This window comes from Chroicocephalus ridibundus, chromosome Z, assembly GCF_963924245.1.
Source record: "Chroicocephalus ridibundus chromosome Z, bChrRid1.1, whole genome shotgun sequence".
Taxonomy (NCBI): Eukaryota; Metazoa; Chordata; class Aves; order Charadriiformes; family Laridae; genus Chroicocephalus; species Chroicocephalus ridibundus.
The window spans coordinates 67,044,393-67,057,969 of NC_086316.1; the positions used below are offsets into that span (position 1 = coordinate 67,044,393).

Genomic DNA, 13,577 nt, shown 5'->3' on the forward strand with positions numbered 1-13,577 from the left:
TTTGTAGCATACTGCACTGGTAAAAAAAAATTTTTTTCAAAGAAAAAGCAACTTTAAGGAAATCTCTTTCAACTGTTAATGGCTGCTTACCCTCTATAGCTTCTACAAGCCTGGGAAACTCTTTTGGATGTGAGCCAACAAACTTGTTCTAAAGCAAACTTTTCCACAAGAGGTTAACAGAGGAGTACTTATACCTGTCAAAGGCAAAATCATTATACCAGAAGCAACACAGGGCTCCATTCTTCTCTGAAGACAGCTCTGTAAAAACATGTATTTCAACTAAGTTGTGGATATAACCACTGATCTTCAGTTCCATATGGAGATGCACATGTTCTATGCATGTCAAAATAATACCAGTTCATGAAACTGCAATGAGATATGCGTTTTTGTATATCTGATGTAGAAGCAACCATCAATATGTACTGTTCAAGCTTTTATTAAGTAACTGTTTACAAGATGTTTAACAGATCCTTAATCTTCAGTAACCTCATTACTACATTCAAATTTTATAAACCAATCCACTACAAAACGGAACAAACATTAAGTTTAGATGAGTACTCTACACAAAGCTCTTTCCCAAGCTAGGTCATATGACTATCTCCCCATGCAAAATTATGAAAACAAAGTAGTAGGTTCAAGGAAATTACTATTTTCCACTTGCAAAACCTTCATCTTTTTACAGCAGCACACTAGCCACCAAGCATTGAACATTTAATGAAAGTTTTAATGCTTAACACTTGAAGTTTCTCCTAAAAAATTGCTTTTGGCTTTTTACATTAAGTGATAATCACCACAGGGTTCATCGTAACAGATTACATATACATTGCTGAAAGCTTTAGCATATGATATGAGCTACTCTTTTAAACATTAAGTGTTCCATAAGCTCAACAGTAAGGAACATTAAGTGCAACATTTCACTTAAAGCAAAACAGAATACAACCTAGTTTGGTACTAAAGCAGTTAATCCCATGACTCAAACGCACTTGCAGAATACGACATCTTCATTCCTCCTGTGTTCGTGGTGCCTCTGCCTCTGTAATTCTAGGAAACAGAACAGGTACTAGTTTAGAATCATTAATGCTTTCAATCATTTAACAGTAAAAGTCACTACAAAACAATTTTAGTTTTCTAAACTAAACATTTCTGTCTCAATGTAATTTGAACAGCGTATTTTTTTAAATAAACACAGAAGCTCTTTCATCATTAAACTTCTATAAAGTTTTTAGACCCCGGTGTGAAATTAATGCACTTTAATCAACCTCAGATTTTATCAGGTGTGGGAATAATCCTTGCCAAAATTCAAACCCCAACTTCTTCTCTTACCCAACACAAATCAGTTCACACAAGTTTAAGTGTGTAACAGATCCCATGAAGACCCTAAGAAAAAAGATTCAGATCTGACTAGGGAACTAGTCAGACACGTAAATAAACCAAAAACACCCCATACTTTCAATAATTATGGTATGGAAAAAGATAATTAATGAAAGGAAGGTCTGAGCTTGAACTTGAACCTCAAACATTGTGTAAGCAGTGAGAGTACTTATTTCTTTTGTGGTCTCTAAAAGAATATTAACATTTGGAATGCAGCTGAGATGGGATAAAGTTCTTACAGAATCAAGAGATCAAGAAAAGGCTTTTGATGAAGGCATTAAAATCCAAGGAGATAAAAGCAAGAGCTATCAAACATCGGTTGGGAAAAAACCAAAAGAGAGTCATTTGAAGGAGGAGTAGGCATATAATTTAAATCCTAAACTCGTGACTGAAGAATGATATCAGACTTACACCACCTAGGCTGTCTCATTTACTCAAGCTGTATTTTAACATCTGTTATCAGCAACACTGGGATACCAGAAGGATACTCCTCATCACAGACATTAAGAAAAATTTTGAATGGATCAGACTGGGCATTTACCTAACTATAATTAGCTGAATTTTTTAGTCAGATGAGTTACTCGGTTGAGTAATTCATAACAAGTAGTGACTGTGTAACTAGCAACTATTTGCTCCTACCCTAATGTGCAGTAGAGAAACTTCTGGAACTACAGCCTTTGCATATGTTCACACAAACCTTTTCTTACACAGAGTAGTTCTTGACACTACAGATCAAGACTAACGCAGCTAGTAAGGCCACACTAAAAGAGTCCATGTCAAGCAAGTTGTCCAAAATTAGCTTCAGAAATACTGAGCACTTTGAAGATGCACAACTAAGATAAAGGATACAGTTACATTGGTGTTACTCTAGATATATAATGCTAAACACACTTTTATTCTGAGACAAAGTTCTGAAAGCCAAGACTTCCAGTTCATTTCCAGACTTACCTTTTGGGTATTAACTGATGTAAAGACCTGTTCTCCTTGAAAACCAAAAGCAATTTCTTCCAACCAAACAGGAACTTCCTGGTGGGCCTACATAATTAGAAAATTAGAATTTAGAGACTTTCACTGCTTTACAACTCAAATTAGGAGTTCCATAACTTTACCAAAGAAATAGTCTTGCTCAGTACATTGAAGTGGAATCCTACAGAACAGAAAAAGTTAAGTATAGAGCTTTGAAACTTACATCTGAAAGCACTTTAACCAGAGATTGTGCAAGATGGCCATCTGAACTGTTATCAAAGAAGCAAACTGCTTTGCCTGTATTTCCACAACGACCAGTTCGTCCAATTCGATGTACATACTCTTCAATGGTGGGAGGAAGATCAAAATTAATAACATGTTGAACGTTTTCAATATCCAGACCTCTTGCTGCCACAGAGGTTGCCACAAGAACTGGACATTTTCCAGAACGAAAATCCCGAAGAGCTACTTCTCTCTCTCTCTGTTCTCTATCTCTACAAAGAAAACAATGGTTAGAATGGATGTCTTGAAAAATATGCAGTATTACTTAAGATACAAGTTAAAAGGTCATGACTCATGGACCGAAGTAGTTCTCAGGAGGGGAAAAAAAAAACAAACAACAGAACACCCCACACACACTACCTGTGTAGGTTTTCTGAATTTTTAACTGATCAGAGTAAGACACAGCAACTATTTTAACCTAAGTCTCCATAGAAGTTTATTTTTTTTTGAAGACCCAGAGACAGCCATGTATCAAACTCCCCACCACCTCAAAAAGATCCACTTGTTTAACTGATTGTTTCCTCATGCCATAGTTAGAAGTGCTCTTCCTACTGCTTTGTAGCAGGGAGACAGAATAGCAAAGATGAAGTCCACCTAGATTCCTTCATAGGCCACTTTTCAGATATGTCGGAAAGTCTGACCAGCCAATAGGATAGAATTTGCCCTTTGTTTATCACCGAGAGAAAAAAAAACTAGATTTGCTCTAGGGTTTGCATTTTTAAAGAATATTTACAGATTATCCAGTACTTAAATACAGACATCAGAGTTGAACTCATGTTCTTTGTTGTCTAAACAACAGAACAAATCAGAAAGTTGAAAAACAGTGCTCTCTTGAATCTAACACAGGACATTTACAGAAGTCTGGTATGACCACTACTACAGACAAGAGCAACTATGATAACTAACTTCAATTCAAAAAACTGAAGTGAATCAGAAATCAGTAACACTCATAATAGTTTAGCAGCTTCCATGCTATTCTCTTTGTATGCATACCTTAATTCACAGTGCAATAATTCTACAGAAATGTGTTAGGAACCTCCTCCCACACAAGACAAGGTAGTGGAATAGCAATTCAGGTTAGCCAAGAACAGAAGGGCAGATCTCAAAACGACCCTTCACACACCTGTAAAACTGACAGGGCACAGGATACACACACACATCTTGTATCTGCGTTTTAAGACCATTTTAACCCATCTACAACCTTGATATTCTGATGTCTGTCAGAACACGACCCAAACTATCAATTTATTGGCAAGAATTCAAGTCCCTTCCTCCTATTACAAGACGAAAAACATTACAAAACTACATTTTTGATGTGCTACAGTTCACTGGGAATCTTAACATCCATTTTGTTGTCCTACAGTTTGAAATATAAACAAACACCACAGAACTACATTCAAGCTCATTACATGAAAAGACAGACCATCTTTTTAGATGGGTTTAGATGTGGAATTAGCAACTATTTCACCTTGTTTCTCAGCATTTGTTCAGGTATGCAACACTAATGAGGAAACTACAAACAAAAGTTAGAAGCATCTTCTCTTTAGATGGATCTGCATACAAATGCTATGCCCAGGAGGGGCACACATCCAGGAGGCAGAAATGACAGCACCAGAAATTTGTATGGTATGTGACTCAAGTTATCTTGTCACTTCGAGGAAGCCTTTAAGACAAGAGTGTGAAGTCCACAGCTGTCACTTAAATTTACAAATATCATCACACCAGGAACACCAAAAGGTCTGGGTTTTGTTACAGAAATGACAACAAAAACTACATATAAACAACAGCTGATTCCACTGAATTTATTATATACTAAGTTTTTTTTAGCAGAAGCCTAAGATTCTCCAGTTCACATACGCCATCTGAAGTCCAGTCAACTACAGAAAGATACTCAGCAAATACTGTGAGAACTGGCCTTCAGAAACACTACCCACACTACTCAGGAGGCAGAGCTGCTGAGGATTACAGGGCTATCTGAAACAAGGCAAGCTAAGTCACACAAATATGGCCAAGCACAAAATCTCAATACAAGCTTCTTGTACGATATAGTATTATATTCACTTAATACTATTACATGACTTTCACTTAAAAAATACTTACCCATGGATGCTAGTGGCTGGTATTTTTTCTTGACAAAGAAAGGCTGCAATGTAGTCTGCTTTTTTCTTTGTGTCTACAAACACCATGGTTCGTTCATGATCTACGTTAAACAAGAGTTCAGATCCACTGTAGTTTGAAACCTGATGCATTTTTGCTATTCACAGTGGAAGTTATTTATATAAACACCTAATATCAGAACAAGTTTTGAATAAAGTCTTTAAGGTATGATTGTATTTTCTTGCCCATGTTGAACTAATTAAATTCAAGGCATAAATTTCTAGATCAACAGAGAAACCTAGGTGAAGACAAGTGCATTGTATTTTCTCCTCAATAAAAGGAGGAAACAAATATTGTTCTCTGTGATAACTATGCACTCCCCTTCTACAGCATGTGGCTGAAAGTAGCACACCATTCTGAGAACTGAACAGCAAGCTACACAGACCATTTTTTAATTCCAAACTCCCTTCTAGTTTTCAGCATTAAAACTTAAGATACATTCAGAGGAAAAAAACGGAAAAATCTCAGCCATTAACAATATAGGCCCAACAGTTCACACAAGTTTAACAAACTTATCGTTTGGAGATAGCACCCCCAGATGCTAAAGTATGGTAATTGACCACGTAACAAAACTAACCATCTGCGAAGCTTGTCTTGCTCATTAGTACACAGAGATTAGACCTTAACAAATACCCCTAACACAAATATGCCCAAAAACCTACATCTCCGCAAAGTCTGCTTCAAGCTTCAATCAGTAGTCTTGTGAAACACGTAACACACACAAAAGAATGGAATCATGACCTGATCAATAACAAGAGCACAATTTTAAAAACAAGCAATTCTGTCCTCTCTGAAAAACAATCAGCAATAAGGAAAATTACCTATTGTTTGTAGAATTTCTATCAGCTTATCCCTCTTGGAATACTGAGGAACCTGAAGAATACTTTGATGAACATCACTACAAGCTCCACCCACGTGTCCAACAACAACAAATAAATAATCAGTTTTCAAAAATTCGCCAGCCAGCCTTGAAAAGAAACAAAATTAAGCAAGACAAAGTCTATTATGTAGCTTGGTCTTTTCCTTACGATCAAGTAATTTCACTTACGTATAAGCAATGCTCACAACAAATATTTGTATCATTCTTCACAAGGCAGTCATATGTGCATTTTTTTTAAAAAGCTAAGCGTCTGTTTGCTTTCTAGAAAGCTGTAAAAAATTGATCAATAAAGAAGGTGCACAGACTGATTACATCCCTGCACCTTTTCATAATACAAACACAGCTTTTTCTAGCCATCTCAGGAAGAGTTCCACATACATGTATGTAATGAAGTAGGTTACTAACGTATGCTCACAGAACCGTTCTCAGGGCACTATTTCATCACTAGATGGAGGGACAGGGGAGAATTCTACACCGGACAGAATTCAAAATTGCCCTCCAAGAGACAAGTCCATCCTTTTTGACTGTTCAACAAATGCAGTGCTTAAAAATACGGTTTGTTACATGGCATTTATTTACCAGTTGCCCCAGGCAAAAATCAAATTTTTTTGTTCAGACAGCATTCCTCTTCAGTTACCACTTGCATAGGTGATCTTATCTGAGAGATCAAACTCAACGAAGTAGGTAATTCCTTGGAACGTCCCATAATACTTGAGAGTTTTAATAAGCTGTATTAACTTATCAATATATAAGTGTGCTTCATGTCCAGTGCATAGAAAGCAGCTTGCACTGCAGTAAAATTCAGATGGTAAAAAAAGTCAACCTTGAACTGAGAACAGGCAAACTTGAGTTTTAGAACACATTCCTAGAAAAGCAGAGTGTCTTAAAAATGTTAGGAGACTGCCCTAAGAACTTCAATCTCCCACCTGATTTATAGGTGTAGTTGCCACTGAAATGGTGATTTTCATAGCAAATAATCAAGTTGCTAGAGATTTAGAAGTGTTTGGCCTTAAAATCTGACTGGTTTAAGATCTCAGAGAGATGTAGTTCTAAACTGAAAGTAAAGGGCAAGTTTAAACTCTCTGAAAACTGAACAGTAAAGAAAAAACAGCAGCAAAGAGAAGAAAGAAAAGACCTTTTAATGGGAGATATAAAGCCCCAGATGCTAAGCTGAAGTTCACCAGTTGGCTAGGAAATCCAACTCGCCTGCACAGGAAGAGCCTTGATGATTAGATCAAAGGCTTATGTAACAGCAGAGACCCAAATTCAGATATAAAACCAAGTGGTATGTTAAAAGTAAATCCGATTACACTCACTAAATAAGTACAGGAGAACCTGAACCCAGCAGGGCCAAAGAAAGCACCTAGTCCTATATTAACAAAATAGTATACTGTCCAAAGTTGTTTTGATAGCAGAGTATGGGAACACCTTAGCTTTCCTAACTCCAGAATCAGAAACGCAGCAAAATCCAGGAGGAAACGGGCTCCAGAAGGATTTTCACTCTCTGAAATGGGAGCGTCACCTTTAGGCATTCCAGTTTCAAAATGGAATTTTGAAACATTTCCAGTTTCAAAATGGAACAGTTACAAGACTGTTATTGTGGACTTCCAAACCATGATCCAAGCACTAAGGTTTCTGAAGTCTTCTACTAGCACTTTTATGTCCTGCAAGACTGAGAGCAGAAAGGTACATCTGGGGTTTGGCTTTTTGTTTTTTGGGTTTGTTTTTGGTTTGTTTTTTGGTTTTGGTTTTTCTTCATTAAACAGAAGCAGACAGTAAACAACTTCCACAGTTGTAGGGATTTCCTCATTTCAGATGCTGGTAGTTACAGTACTCTTTACTCATCCCTTAGTATCAAAAACACATAGCAAGAGCATTAGCAAAAACACTGATAAAGATAAGAGATCTACAGATCAAGGGATAAAGATTCCTCTCTCAACCTCAAAACCTGAGCCAATCAAAGCACACTGTGCATCTTAAACGGAGACACATCTTTTCCCAGGACGCAGTGTGAAGCGAGACTACATTTCTGCACAAACAGTGAACACCTGGAATGAACATGAACCACACTCATGTACAGTATTATCTGAATACTCGATTCCCAGCTGCAGAAAAAAGGCTATTATTCATTCACTACAAGATCTTTCAATACAAAAAACTTCATGAAAAAATTGACTGAGGAACCAAAGCCACAACAGACTACTTGAGACTAAGTTGAAGTGAATTAAATCCTACTTCGAGAAAGGTGATTCATCTCCCCAACAGCTGTCAGTATTAACTGACTGTATAGCAGAAAGCAGTACATTCCACTCTTTCATTCAGGACAAGTCACCTGCTTTCTCCCCACCTCAAAAAAGATCTGTCTGGCTTTTGGAAGGCCAGAAGAAAGTTGTCAGGATTTGACTCACTGAAGTCCCAACATACTTCACCGCAACAGTCTGATCAGTTTACATGCTTTAAGATGCTTACTGGCATTTTTTAGTGATACTGTCACAAGAGTATGCCCTCACCACAAAAGCCACCAAAATTACGTCAACTGCTTAAACTGAAGTTTAGACTCCTCTGATTTAAGAATGAGCATTCAGATGCCTGTCTCTTCAGAAGTGGAAACACAGGATAATTTCCATCCATCTACAGGGAGTGGGATGTTTTGTACTGTTACTCCCAGGCTCAGCAAAGCCACTACCACCTGTTGAAGTCTCTTCAGAGTCTGGAAAGGGGAATTTTAAGGGTAGTGAGCATAGAGCTGTAAGATACATCCAAAACCCATTTGTGGAAGCTTTAAAACTACCAAAACCAAATAGCACTTACGTACATAAATAAGAATTGTGTACCAAAAAGCCTGGTGAGTTGAGCAATAATTGGGATCATAGAATCATAGAATGGTTTGGGTTGGAAGGGACCTTAAAGATCACCTAGTTCCAACCCCCCTGCCATGGGCAGGGACAGCTCCCACTAGATCAGGTTGCTCAAAGCTCCATCCAACCTGGCCTTGAAAACCTCCAGGGACTGGGCAACCTGTTCTGGTGTCTCACCACCCTCATAGGGAAGAATTTCTTCCTAATATCTAGTATAAATCTACACTGGATGTCTGGTTATATTATGTCCTGGTGCCAAAGACAGCACTACCAGTGCTGCTTACGTAACAGCAAGACCACCGGTTTTGAGCTTGCACAGATGTGGTGGGGAAGGGAGGGAAAAGAAACAAACGCGAAGTATGAGGACTCCTGCACAAGTAGAATTCAAAAGCCTTCGGAAAATCTTAGTAAGTTGCTTTAGAGTCCCCACCTAAATTAAGCAGTTAACCTGTGAAAGATACTAAGTTCTGCTATCTAAAAAATCTGGAAGTGTTCAGCAAGGAATGTTAACATCATAGCTTTTCAGCATCTTCTAGCAAGATAAGCTTTTAAACATAAGGAGAGCACTTTACAACTCTTCAGACATTTAGCTCTATACAAGTAGATCTTCAGATCTATTTCCATTTTTACTTTACTCACCTCCGAACTTCTTCGGGAAAAGTGGCGCTAAACATTAGTGTTTGACGTTTGTCTTTTGGTGGCATGCTTGGGTGAGAAATCAGCTTCTTCATATCTAAACCAAAACCCATATCAAGCATGCGGTCTGCTTCATCTAGCACCAAATATTTCACATTATGCAAACCAATCTGCAAATATTTAAGTGAAAGAAAAGCTGTATTGGTTCACTGACAGTATACACCTATCAAATGTCTTAATTGCCAAGATACAACTTTTACTTCTTTCTTTCTAGTAGAAATTAATTATTCACAAATAAAAGCCTATGTGCATTATGTTCTATTTGCATCTCAATCTCTATTTAACTTTCAAATTTGTGCTAATTCTAACAGTATTTGTACACTGACGTTCTTCAGAACTCAGTTCAGCAATATAAACCAAGATAGACTTTATCAAGCAACTATTGTTCAGCATTCAGCAATTATGCAATTCAACATTTTGCAATTATGTCTGAGTTTTAGATACGTTCTCTTATAACCCTCACACATTCTCAAAAAACTAGTTTTGAAAAAATTTCTGTCAGGAAGCATTATTAAGGATATTACAACTTCAGTGCTGCTGACCAAGACTGTCATTTTGACTAGAAGCCTGACAACCGCATAAAGCCAATCTCCAGTTTATTACCAAGAAGTGTTTTTCCAAACTTCATTTGTCAGTGCATCACCGTGCTACCTTTATAATACATAGCAATTAAGATTTGAACTTACAATGAATGGAAAGATAAAAATTAACAACATAATAAAAATAAAAATTCAAATACAGTATTACACCTTGAGTTTTTTGTATTTTGAATAAAAACAGTATTAAAACATTCAAGAATGACTGTTAGCAAGGTTCCAGACAGATAAAGGCTCCTGTAGCAAAACAAACAGGACATCAAGTGAAAATCTGCTGTGGAATTTTCCACAAGAACTAACAGAAGGTGTTCCATGTATTTAAACTATAAAATTTAATCGCCAAGAGCACTGCAGTCAGTTTGATTTAGACTAATGTTTCCCAGTGGGCCCTGAACGGGACTGAAGAGATCTGGACTCACGCTACTCTTTCAAAAACCTCATGGTATTTAGATATTCCAAGAAAAGCTCACTTGTATTTTACTTAAGTGCCTGTATAAAGGCAGCATACTGACTGGTTTTCATGGCTCTATGTTTGCTTTTATCGAATCCAAAGAACTAAAACCAGTACATAGCTAAGAGTGTTTGTAAGTTTTAGGATCTTACCTTCTCTTTTCCAATGATGTCTAGAAGCCTTCCTGGAGTGGCACATAGTATATTACAGCCTTGCATTACCTGACGAATTGAATGGCCTGTTTGTGTACCTCCATAGATCACAACAGGCCTTACACAAGTTCTATAACAGAGAAAAAAAAATGTATATAAGCATGCCAACAGTACTGCTTCATGAAAATAGGTTAGACGTCATCAAATCTACCACAAACCAGCTTACAGCGGTTCAATTCCTTCACCATACAGCACATCTTATAATCAAAAGCGGGACCCAAGACCAGAAACTCACCATAAGCTCAAAGTTCCCATTCATACCACAAAATAGAGACTGCACAGGTGGCTTACTTGGAAAGAACATTTCATTGCACCTGCATTCTTCCCTCTCCCTTCAACTGACACTTACTGGCTGTAAGAGCCAAAATGGTGTTTAGACATTGTCCCCTTTTATACAGCATACTTAGAAAAAACAGAACCACCAAATATATGTTTTTAGAGCTTCAGAAGTAATCTTTCCACATCTTGAAAGGACAGTGCAAAAAAAAAAACCAAAACACAAAGGGGAATCTTTGTAAAGCAACTAATCATACTGGCCATGCAGCGTGCCACACAAACATTACATTGCAAACCCACTCAAACGCTAAACTACCTAGTGCTCTTCCTACTAAGGTTTTCTGTTAGATCTACCACACAGAGCTGCACCAGATATTCTTCTCCTGTAGAAAACCACCTCTAAGAGCAAGAACTGCCTTACATTGCTGTAGAGCAACTTTAGAAGCTTATCTTTACAACCTCCTGCTAAGGTTTTTACATGCTTGCAACCAGTATTTTCACACTTGAATTCAAACTGTCTATTCTTGAATATTCTAATTCAGCTTCATATGCAACAATGGTGAACTAGACAAACGTGGTTAACTTTTTACCAGGTTTAATTGGAACTTTTCAGACAGCTTTAGTCAAGAACAGAAACAGGCTGGACTCATAACATTTCAACATCTATTAACTATCAATTAATATATGTATTTCATAGCCCTATTTGTGAACTAAATGAAAGAATTTCAGAATATAATGAATCTGAACTGAGCAATATGCATACAGTTCTTTAGAGACAAGATTCACACCCTAATCTTGTTTAACTGCCCCTCAAATGTAGGTTATCTTGCTTTTACTGCAGGGTAGCTGTAGCAGAAACTTTCTAAAGTCAAAAGCTGTTTTGCTGTGAAATAATCTGTATCTAGTCTAAAATAGCATAATTAACAGAACGAGCTACACCTAACTGAACAGTTTTAGAGATTAAGAAGCTATTCTCAGTAACATGCTTAGTAAGCAGACATGCAAACATAATGGTACTTCCCAAAGGCAGAGACAGCCTCCAAGCGTAAGTTTGCTTGAACAACCAAAGGGAAGTCTTAATTTAGCCCAGAAGATTTCATTTTTCATAGAATCATAGTACGGTCTGGGTTGGAAGAGACCTTAAAGATGACCTAGTTCCAACCCTCTGCCATAGGCAGGGACACCTCCCAATAGACCAGGTTACTCAAAGTCCCATCCAGCCCGGCCTTGAACACTTCCAGGGATTGGGCATTGACAGCTTCTCTGGGCAACCTGTTCCAGTGTCTCACCACCCTCACAGCGAAGAATTTCTTCCTATTATCTAATCTAAATCTACCCTCACCCACTTTAAGCCATTACCCCTCATAAAGAGTCCCTCTCTCCTCTAGGCCCCCTTCAGGTACTGGAAGGCTGATAGAAGGTCTCCCTGGAGCCTTCACCAGGCTGAACAACCCCAACTCTCTCAGCCTCTCCTCATAGCAGAGATGCTCCAGCCCTCTGATCATCTTTGTGGCCCTCCTCTGGACCCGCTCCAACAGGTCTATGTCCTTCTTAGGTTGGGGGCCCCAGAGGTAGACACAGTACTCCAGGTGAGATCTCACCTGAGTGGAGTAGAGGGGCAGAATCATCTCCCTCAACCTGCTGGCCACGCTTCTTTTGATGGGGCCCGAGATATGGCTGGCTTTCTGAGCTGTAAGCACACATGGCCAGCTCATAGAATAAAATCACAAAATCATTTAGGTTGGAAAAGACCCTTGGGATCATCGAGTCTAACCATCAACGCCACTCGACAAAGTTCTCCCCTACACCATATCCCCCAACACATCTAAACGACTCAAACACATTTAGGGATGGTGACTCCACCACCTCCCTGGGCAGCCTGTTCCAGTGCCTAACCACTCTTTCTGTGAAGAATTTTTTCTTAATGTCTAGTCTAAACCTACCCTGCTGCAGCTTGAAGCCATTCCCTCTTGTTCTATCGCTAATTACCTGTGAGAAGAGACCAGCGCCAACCTCTCTACACTGTCCTTTCAAGTAGTTGTAGAGAGTGATGCGGTCTCCCCTCAGCCTCCTCTTCCTCAAACTAAACAGTCCCAGCTCCTTCAGTCGCTCCTCATAAGATTTATTCTCCAGGCCCTTCACCAGTCTCGTTGCCCTCCTCTGCACTCGCTCCAGCACTTCGATATCTCTCTTGTATTGAGGTGCCCAGAACTGGACACAATACGCAAGGTGTGGCCTCACCAGTGTTGAGTACTGGGGGACAATCACTTCCCTACTTCTGCTGGTCACACTATTTCTAATACAAGCCAGGATGCCATTGGCCCTCTTGGCCACCTGGGCACACTGCTGGTTCATATTCAGCCGCTTGTCAATTAGAACACCCAGGTCCTTTTTTGCAGCTCTCCAGCCACACTTCCCCAAGCCTGTAGCGATGCATGGGGTTGTTGTGGCCCAAGTGCAGACCTGGCACTTGGCCTTGTTGAAGTTCATTCCATTAGCATTGGCCCATTGATCCAATCTATCCAAGTCTCTCTGTAGAGCCTCCCTATCCTCATGCAAATCAACACTCCCGCTTAACTTGGTGTCATCTGCAAACTTACTGATGATAACACTCTATGTCCTTATCAAGATCATGAATAAAGATGTTAAACAGAAATGGTCCCAACACTGAGCCTTAACGAACACCACTTGTGACCAGCCACCAGCTGGATTTAACTCCATTGACCACCACTCTTTGGGACCATCCAGCCAGTGCTTGATCCAGCAGATCGTAAGCTCATCCAGGCCATGAGCAAACAGTTTTTCCATGAGAATTCTATGGGGAACAGTGTC

General features: G+C 38.9%; 1 protein-coding gene across 1 annotated transcript in view; it reads right to left on the reverse strand.

The window, feature by feature from the left end:
* Positions 1-960: 960 nt before the first annotated feature.
* DDX4 (DEAD-box helicase 4) overlaps positions 961-13,577 on the reverse strand; it is a 32,773-nt gene continuing 20,156 nt past the window's right edge. Inside the window, exons 10-16 of the mRNA XM_063320102.1 lie at positions 10,410-10,539; positions 9,154-9,320; positions 5,598-5,743; positions 4,720-4,819; positions 2,561-2,831; positions 2,320-2,406; positions 961-1,041 (exon numbers count right to left, since the gene is read on the reverse strand). Coding sequence (XP_063176172.1) covers positions 961-1,041; positions 2,320-2,406; positions 2,561-2,831; positions 4,720-4,819; positions 5,598-5,743; positions 9,154-9,320; positions 10,410-10,539 — 982 coding nt within the window. The remainder of the gene's footprint in view (positions 1,042-2,319; positions 2,407-2,560; positions 2,832-4,719; positions 4,820-5,597; positions 5,744-9,153; positions 9,321-10,409; positions 10,540-13,577) is intronic.